At 48.3% G+C, this 9,492-nt stretch overlaps 1 protein-coding gene across 1 annotated transcript in view; it reads right to left on the bottom strand.

Annotated features, from left to right (window-relative positions):
* Positions 1 to 744: 744 nt before the first annotated feature.
* The window catches only part of adamtsl7 (ADAMTS-like 7), a 12,125-nt gene continuing 3,377 nt past the window's right edge, over positions 745 to 9,492 (bottom strand). The window contains exons 5-13 of the mRNA XM_030352804.1: positions 9,072 to 9,257; positions 8,629 to 8,758; positions 6,392 to 6,614; positions 5,240 to 5,413; positions 4,161 to 4,334; positions 3,743 to 3,922; positions 3,237 to 3,381; positions 1,332 to 1,482; positions 745 to 1,142 (exon numbers count right to left, since the gene is read on the bottom strand). Of these exons, the coding sequence (XP_030208664.1) occupies positions 1,109 to 1,142; positions 1,332 to 1,482; positions 3,237 to 3,381; positions 3,743 to 3,922; positions 4,161 to 4,334; positions 5,240 to 5,413; positions 6,392 to 6,614; positions 8,629 to 8,758; positions 9,072 to 9,257 (1,397 nt within the window). The 3' untranslated portion in view covers positions 745 to 1,108. The remainder of the gene's footprint in view (positions 1,143 to 1,331; positions 1,483 to 3,236; positions 3,382 to 3,742; positions 3,923 to 4,160; positions 4,335 to 5,239; positions 5,414 to 6,391; positions 6,615 to 8,628; positions 8,759 to 9,071; positions 9,258 to 9,492) is intronic.

The raw sequence follows: 9,492 nt of genomic DNA, 5'->3' as shown, positions 1-9,492 counted from the left end.
TATGGGCTGTGTCGGTGTCTGCTTTAGTTACCGTCCCGGGTCAGTTTACCATGCTAACGGTGTGTTGGCAAAGGAAAAACCAAAGCATACCTTGGGGAACTACCGCACATTTTAAGGGTCTGGTGGCGGTACTTGGTGACCGGATTTTGACGGTACACTGGGTTTTAAGAAACTACTTGAATGTAGTTTCCACATGAATGGAATGATTTATTCAAGTTTTGAAGGCAAACCAAAGCTTTACACAGCAGGATAGGAGTAACAACATGTGCTGCCAATCTAAACAAATATATCACGTCAGCCGCATCCAACAGTGTTTTCTGGGGAGTGAAATGTGTTGATAACTAACTGAACTTTCTCTTTCTCTCACTGGCAAGTGGTTCTTGGGGGCTGGATGAGGATTGGTTGTAAATGATTGCAACAGATTTTCCTCATGCAGGTTCAAAACAACCCAGAAAGTTTCCACTTTAGGCAACATTTGTTCCAAGTGGAACTACTTTGCTTTCTTGAAATCATTTAAGAATTTTGGCTTGTACATCATAATACCAGCTCATGCAATGTTCCAAAGTAAAACAAAAAGCTATTATCCATCAGGCAGAAGGTAACCTTAGATTGCATAGGCGATGTAGGTATGCTGGCAGACTCAGTGTGTGTGTGTGTGTGTGTGTGTGTGTTTGGCTATATGAAATCGGGCCTTCAAGTCCTTTGGCCTGTGGTAGACTTCAGGCAGAAAGCAAACAACTTTTATTGTATTATTTTTTTATTGTTATTGTTGGTAACGTTTTGGGAATCAATATACAAATTTACACTTGATGGGGGAAAAAAGTACATTAGGCTACTAAATATTGATTTATTTATAGATTGAATATTAACATTTTCACGTGAGTACTAAGAATAGCCCCACTAGACAAAACACAGTTTCTAACAACCACCACTCGATTCCTTGTCGTTGAATCAGGAGGCCTGTACTGAGATATTGTTACAGTAAACCAATGGAAACATAATGTTGCAGAACACATGGTAGCCATCGCTGAAACTGCTGACTAGTCATTCCATTTGTTCCCCTTTCTGCCACTTGTTTTCCTCTTTCATCCCTCTTTGTGTGTGAGCTCTATCCTCCCTGAGTCGAGTCTCTCCCGGTGTCCCTGGACCAGGAAGGAAGAAACCAAACACTGAACCAAGTTGTCCGACACGATGGACTTATAGCTGTACCACACTACCCCCCCCCCCCCCCCCCCCCCCCCTTCCCCCCCCCCGGCGAGGACGGAGGGGGGGGGGGGGGGGGGGGGGGGGGGGGGCGGGGGGCGGGGGTGAGCGGTGGATTGTAGGATCACCTGCGAAGGTGCTTTCTGGTGAGGCTGTGTGCGTAGGGCTTGGGTGCGTTGGAGCAGGAGGCGCAGCAGGCCCCTCTGTAGTAGGGGTAAACGCACAGCCGGGCCTGCACCACCACCGCACAGTTATGGTACTGGTCCCGGCAGGAGGAGTCTGAGGGGGGGGGGGGGGGGGGGGGGCAGCAGAGGGTCAGGTCCACAGGTGGAGGTGGTATTGCTTATACACGGCTGTTGTGTCAAAATGAAGGAAGAACCAACTACCAATAATATGACCCTTGGAAACCTGTGATGGTTTGACAGTCTTTGTTGGTCTTACAAATTAATCCACTGTGAGCATTGTAAATTTCCCACCTTCCACCCCAAACATAAAGATGTGGTACAAGAACGGGCAAGGCCATAGCTACAAACTGACTGTAATATGCATTGAAACACCTGCAATCATTGGACTTTTCGTTTTTCTAGTGAGGCCTTGCAAACCCCTCGACCCCCCAAATTCAACCAGCCCTGGTACACGACTGTGTTTTTCGTAGGCGCAATCCGGGAATAGTCCTGCCTCAAGCGCTAGGATTGGAAAGGCAGCTTAAAACTCGAAAGTTGACTCCTAACCCTAACCCTATTAGAGAAATGCGTTTGACTAATGTTAGTTTAATATACATTACATTTTAAGTTACCTCCCTGCGGTGACGTGAACGATTTTTGTCTTTTTGGATTGGTTCAGGGTTCTAAACCAAGGGCTATCCCCTCATTAATATTCATGATTATCCCAGATTCCGCCCAAGAAAAACACATTCGCCCCCCGGTAGTGAATTTATGAATCCTACTATGGCCATGCCAAGACCCGCCCTACTCTGTCTGTGATTGGCCGGGTTGCATGCAACTCAACTGGACGCTTTACAACTCTACGTTACCCTCGCTGTGAGCATTCGAGAGCGTCACAAAAGAGCTCTAACCCTAACCCACAACCCCTAACCCCTAACCCTAACCCTAACCCCTAACCCTAGCAGCTAATATCAAGCCAGTAAAACCGCGGTAGTTGAATCCATGGACAGTAGAATCAAAGACAGGGGGGACGTGTGTAACGGACAGTGATGCCAGTAACGCGTTACTTAGTAACGCGTTACTGGCCTCGGACCACTTTTTTCAGTAACGAGTAATCTAACGCGTCACTGTAATGAGATTAAAGTAACTCATCAAAGTCACTGTGCGCTACTATTTTTTAACGGATCACCGATTGGCGTTGAGAGTGATGGAGTGGTGTGTGTGTGTGTGTGTGTGTCTATGTTTCTGCCTGTCTGTCTGCCTGTTTGTGTGAGAGTGCGTGTAAAGCGCAAGTCTTCAATCTATCAGAGGCGAGTGTTTACGTCACGCACGTGGAGATTCGTCCGGTGATCCCCCCTTAAAGCGCGCAGTGATATTTTGTCTACGTGTTAAAAGTTTGCGGAACCGGTTGAAAGCCGCGTGTTAGTGTGTGCACCCAGGGCCGTAGCACCAAATTCTGGGCCCTGTATACAAGAGGGGGGGAAAAAAAAGGGGGGGAATTGTTGACAGGGGGGACAAAAAGTTAGTATTGGCAAAACCGGTTGTAATTTTTTATTTTGAGGCGACATAGGGGTGTTGTCGCAGCTAAATGTAACTTATAAAGTAACTTGTAATCTAACTTAGTTACTTTTAAAATCAAGTAATCAGTCAAGTAACTAAGTTACTATTTTAAGGAGTAACTAATAATCAGTAATCTGATTATTTTTTTAAGGTAACTGTGGCAACACTGGTGACGGACCAATAAGAATTCGTAATTTCGCCCCCCCTGGTAAGGATGAATGAAACCCACGCGGCCTCTCCAGCCACGGTATGGCGGCGGGGGAGCAGCCCTCAGCGGCCTCTGTATGAATAAAATCGCCGAGGTCTCACCTGTCGCTGTGACGCATCGCTGGGCGTTGCACTCCTCTTGACTCTCGGGGGCGGTCGCTGGGTCACACTGGTCGCCGGGGGCGACACGGTCGGCCAGGCAACGTGCCTCGCGCACGCGGTAGCCTCCGCCGCAGGACGCTGAGCACTGAGGGCCAGAGGAGGAAGCTGGTTCAGATGATCACTGGTTTGGGACCGAGGAAACAGATCCCAACGGTGGTGTTCGGGTCTGTTGCTTTGGTGTCGTGGATTTATTTTTGGGCTTTAGAGGTTTCTCTGAAGCCGACACATGCATATCTGATATCTGGCCATGCAACCACAACGTGTCACGGCACCAAGCTGAGTGCAAGAAATGAACTGAGCGTGAAGGCTTGTAATGCGCTCGTAGCGTGACGGCATGTGTAGCGTGATATTTAGTCCTACGACATGTGTTTAGAGGTTCATGGTCGTACTCGACGAGGGGAGAAATTAAGATGAACTGATAATAATGACGTGTTTGGCATGCTTACTGCGCTCCAGTCTGTGGTGTACCACTGGCCACCGCATGGCTCCGGGAAGCAGGGCTGAGAGGTTATTGGCTGAGGCAGGTGGGAGCATTTCAACTTAGCCACCACCTCCATGCTGCCGTTGCTGTTGAGCAGGCAAGCCACAACGCGGGTCTGAGTGCCGTTCCCACACTCTGCTGAACACTTAAGACAAACACACATAAACACACACACAGAAAAAACAGACCTTAAACAAACACAAGGTGCATTTTAAATTAGACCGGTTCATTAGAGTTCACATAACCTGAGCATGCAGGTAGATCTTTGTGTTTCCGTGGCCGTGGATTAGGGGCTTTGTGTGTGTGTGTGTGTGTGTGTGTGTGTGTGTGTGTGTGTGTGTGTGTGTGTGTGTGTGTGTGTGTGTGTTTGTGTTAGGGGCTACCTGTCCCCAGGGGCCCGTGAACCACTCCAGACGCTCCTCACACGGCCCCAGGTTACACGATGTCACCTCCTGTGGGCGGGCTCCTTCGCAGCTGTCCAATGGGAGGTTAGTCACATGATCCATCAGGCAGCGCGCTGTCCTGGTCTGACGGCCCTCACCACACTCTGCAGAACACTGAGATGGGGAAAGCCCCCCCCCCCCCACACACACACACGCACACACATACACACACGCACACACACACACACACACACACACACACACACACACACACACACACACACACACACACACACACACACACACACACACACGCATACATACACTTATGATAATACATTTTCTCACTTATGTCCAACACATGCAGATGACTACTATTTACTTTGGGAGCTGTGGGCCCTCTTGGGTGATCATTTGTGGGGGATATTTATCCTGGGTGGGGTGGGTGGGGGGGTGTTTAGAAAAAAATTAATACAGATCATCACAAAAGTATTTTGTTGATGCAAGGCAGGCCACACAGAACGAACAGTTAAAAGGCTTTTAGAAACGTCTTGGACATGGTGTTATGATGTAAAAAACTCTAAAGAGTTCCTCACATGAACAAATCCCCCTCTATGAGTCTCTGCATGCCACCATTTTAACAACTGGGTATGCACCCTAGGCTGACCATGTTTGTCGTGTTATGTTCTGTTTTCTGCATCTATCCTGTTTTGTGTGCCCAGCTGCCGCCACACTAATCTCCCGGTCAATAAAGTTTGCAGCAGAACAATATTCTATAATACATACTCTACGATATATATTATACTACACCACAATATACTATACTAACTATACTAAACAGAACCATACTATACTACATTATACCATACTATAGAATCAAACTATACTTAGCTACACTACATTACACCATACTATACTATACTAACTATTCTTAACTACACTGTACTACAGTACACTTCATTACGGTACAGTACACTCCGCTATTCTATCAACACCATACTATACAACACTACTCTATGCTATACCGATACACCCTATAGAGTACAGTATGAAGGTAGATGTGTCTGCATGCCCCTCACCCGCCGGCTCCAGCGGGAGGTGAACCAGCTGCGGGCGCAGACCCCCATGTCGCAGTTCTCCAGCGTGGGGGGCTTCATGGCCCCGTTACACTCCGAGTCCTCCTCCACGTCCCCCTGGTCCCCCACACACACCACCTCCCTGGCCCGCCGGCCCACCCCGCACGGCACCGAGCACTGAGGGACGGAGACGGAGGGTCAGCTTATCTGCCGTCAGTCAACTGCATTGGTAATAGGGTTGGATTTTGAGTTAACGTTTTTTGGGGTTGGTTGCCTTTGTCTCCATATATGTCTCCACATGTGCGTGAATATGTGTGTACATGTACATAGGTTATCTGTTTACGTACTTTATATGTAGACGTGTGTGTCTCACTGAGCTCCAATCGCATGTGACATATCTGTGCGAGTGTGTGCATGCCTGCATGCATGTGTGTGTCTCGATGAGCTCCACTCAGAGTGTATCTGTGTGTGCGTGTGTGTCTCTCACTGAGCTCCGCTCTGAGTGTGTGTGTGTGTGTGTGTGTGTGTGTCTCACTGAGCTCCATTCAGAGCGTATCTGTGTGTATGTGTGTGTGTGTGTGTGTGTGTGTCTCTCACTGAGCTCCACTCAGAGCGTATCTGTGTGTGTGTGTGTGTGTGTGTGTGTGTGTGTGTGTGTGTGTGTGTGTGTGTGTGTGTGTGTGTGTGTGTCTGACTGAGCTCCTCTCAGAGCCTATCTGTCTATGTGTGTATGTGTGTGTTTGTGTGTGTCTCTCACTGAGCTCCACTCAGAGCGTATCTGTGTGTGTGTGTGTGAGCGTGTGTGTGTGTGTGTGTGTGTGTGTGTGTGTGTGTGTGTGTGTGTGTGTGTGTCTCACTGAGCTCCTCTCAGAGCGTATCTGTGTGTGTGTTTGTGTGTGTGTGTGTGTCTGTGTCTGTGTGTCGCACTGAGCTCCACTCAGAGCGTGTGTGTGTGTGTGTGTGTGTGTGTGTGTCTGTCTCTCACTGAGCTCCACTCAGAGCGTATCTGTGTGTGTGTGTGTGTGTGTGTGTGCGCGTGCATGTGTGTGTGTGTGTGTGTGTCTCTCACTGAGCTCCACTCAGAGCGTATCTGTGTGTGTGTGTGTGTGTGTGCGTGTGCGTGTGCATGTGTGTGTGTGTGTGTGTGTCTCTCACTGAGCTCCACTCAGAGCGTATCTGCCACTGGCTGCAGATCTTGAGCTGGCAGGAGGCCTTGGTCACGGGGCTGTGTAACGTGCCACAGCTATCCGCCCCCAGCGTGGCCAGAGTCTCCGTCCCGTTGGAGTGGGTGTGGGTCACCTGGCGGCAGATGACCTGCCGCTGCTGGGTCCCCGGACCGCACCGCCGGCTACACTCGGACCACTCCCCCAGGTCCCAGCTGTCAACCAATCACAAGCCAGGAGTAAATACAGGCCTGTGGCCAAGTCATCCTGATACTAGGGGGGGTTTGTTCATCGTTCCCTACATGTTAAAGGGGACCTATTATGCTTTTCCTACTTTTATGACCTATAAACGTTGTTATAATGATTGATAGTCATGTTTAACCATACACAAAAAACTATGTCGATTTTCGGGAAACTCTTCCTCTCATCTGGGCGCTTACTAGCCTGGTTCTACCAGACTCTCGTACTTCACTTCATTTCATTTCATTTGTAAAGAGAGTCTGGACCTAATCAATTGACAAACGTTAACTCACTTGAAGGCGGGTGTCTGTTGAAGTTTAAAATGATTGGATCTCCCCAGTGCCACTCTGGATCTGCCATAACCAATCGCTAACGTTTGGTTGTGACGTATGTCATGCGCCGGGAATCACGCGCAGGTTGTACACAAACCAAACACCTTGCGCGTCTGCACGAAAATGTCCGTCAACGACAGCTGCAGGTTTTGTTCGTCGAATTTAATTTATCAGGGAAAAATTGCACATTGTAAATCAACTACCGACCTCCAACAACAACTCAAACTGGCGTACGACTTTATCGTCATTGTTCTCAGACACGCCCTCTGTTCGCTGATTGGGGGCCGCTGTGGCGGCACCAGAAAACCAAATTACATACAGCAGGTCCAGACCTAGTACTGAAGGGAAATTCAAATTGAGCGGAAGTACTTAGGCGGGCGGAGCCAGGCTAGGCGCTTACAGGCTTCTCTGTCAACGCTCGGTTTCGTCCTTCTCCGCCCCCTCGCCCCCCTCCTGCCAACCCAACTCTGTTGTGATTGGTTACCTTCCTTGAAGCGCGCGCAAGGGCAGTTTGACCAGGCATATGGGGTTTTGGCAGGAGTGCATCTACGTAGATGATTTCCCGTAAATGTGAACAACTGAATCGCAAACGTTGTCCCGAGTGTTTAGCGCTCTGCACAGCCACCCCCGACTGTCAGCAGGAAATACGTCATTATTTGACACTTTAGAATGGTTAAACATGACTATCAATCATTATAACAACGTTTATAGGTCATAAAAGTCGAAAAACATAATAGGTCCCCTTTAAGTTTCCTATATGAGGCAGAACTAAGCAGTCACAAACACTTTGCAGCGTTATCAAAGTTCCCACTTGTGTTGTCACCTACTCGCTAAATGATGACCACTCACTCAACCCCACATGAAATAACATTTATTTAGCTGAGGCTTTGGTCAAAGCGACCTACAATAACTGCAATCAACAATGAAGAAACAACTAAAATTCGGTCTGGTAATGATTGTGTTTGCTGCTACGGTCGGTGTGTTTCAAAATGTTTGGGTCCGATTAGCTTTGAATCAATTTCAATCAAAGTTACAAAATGTGTTTGTCTGACGTTTTATTTGCAAATATTGTCTCTTTCAATGATACGTCTCCCTGTATGTCAATGGACTCCATGTCTCCTCTAAATACAGAAATTCCACCATGAGGAACGTAGAGGAAAATCCCAGCACAGAGCTGTCCCCCTGTGTTAGTCCCACTCCTCCAGTGGATGTGACAGCGCTGCAGATAAACACAGACGGGCTGCTGACAGCGTTACAACTTGGCCTGAGCGACGGTGCGCTTGGCAACCACCGCTAGACTGGAAGAACCCAAAGCCACACCAAAGTGCGTCAGGTTGATGGACTGCGCCTGCTAACGGACTTACGGCTGTAGCGGGTGTTTTATAGATACCGCTCATAACGCCACTCATCATTCCATGGGAGACTCGTGCAGTAGGTGTGCACATGTTCACACAGCGCTGCTCACAGGGTTTCTCTGGGTATAGTTCTAGGGAATTTTAGTGTGGAGCCTAAAACAAGTTTGCAGGGGTTTTTGCACCTGCACTGCAATATGAGTGTGTGCGTGAGTGTGTCTGTAAGTTTGCAAGTGTTGGTGCATCAAAAGTGCTTATATGTGGGTGCATGTGCATAGTTCTGTATAGAGGTGTGCGTCTCCCACTGTGCAGGGCAGGGCTGGGTGATGCAGTCCTCTTCCCGGGTCGGAGGTCGCAGAGCAAGGTCGCAGAGGTCAAAAGAAGCAGCGAGCAGAGATTCATTCTCCACACACCTCCACAGTGCCTCGCGTCTGCCTGACACAAACACACACACGCACATACAGAGACACACACACACACACACACACACACACACACACACACACACACACACACACACACACACACACACACACACACACACACACACACACATAGATAGAAAATGCAATATACCATCGCAATTCTATAATGTTTAGTATCTTAACGTCATAACAGGAATTCATAATTTTGCTATTCTTTAAATGTATTTCCAAATTTCCACCAAGACACATTAGGAGACTTACATAAAATGCTATATATTATAATATTACGCTGAAGGTGAGCACTGTGCATGATATACCCTTACCTGTTCCACAGGTGGCACTGCAGCCTGTATGTCCGGCCTGGCTCCAGATGTAAGGGAGGGGGTCAGGTTTCCCCTCAGACTCAGGTCCACTCTGGCTGGGGTTGGGCGCGTCTTTGGGGATTTCGTTGTTGCTGATGTCCTCGATGATTGAGTCTTTGTGTGGGCTGACTGGGTCAACTGTCTCCACTGTTGGTGAGGAGCAACCGGACACTGGAATTCACCTTCTGAGTAAACAATGACGATCGCTTTGACAGCTTTTACGGATCACATTGCCTAGGTCGCACCAATCATTTGTGTTTCTTCACTGCCCCTGTGTTTGCCCCGCTATGAAGCGGCTCTGCAGATCACAAACGTGTTATAACAGAGACATGGCTGTTTGGTTTGAATACATTTTTAAGTTATTACTGTAACAAATAGATTT

This window comes from Gadus morhua, chromosome 3 (assembly GCF_902167405.1).
Source record: "Gadus morhua chromosome 3, gadMor3.0, whole genome shotgun sequence".
NCBI classification, from domain to species: domain Eukaryota; kingdom Metazoa; phylum Chordata; class Actinopteri; order Gadiformes; family Gadidae; genus Gadus; species Gadus morhua.
The sequence above is the reverse complement of the archived record's forward strand: the minus strand, read 5'-3'. Positions and strand labels throughout refer to the sequence as shown.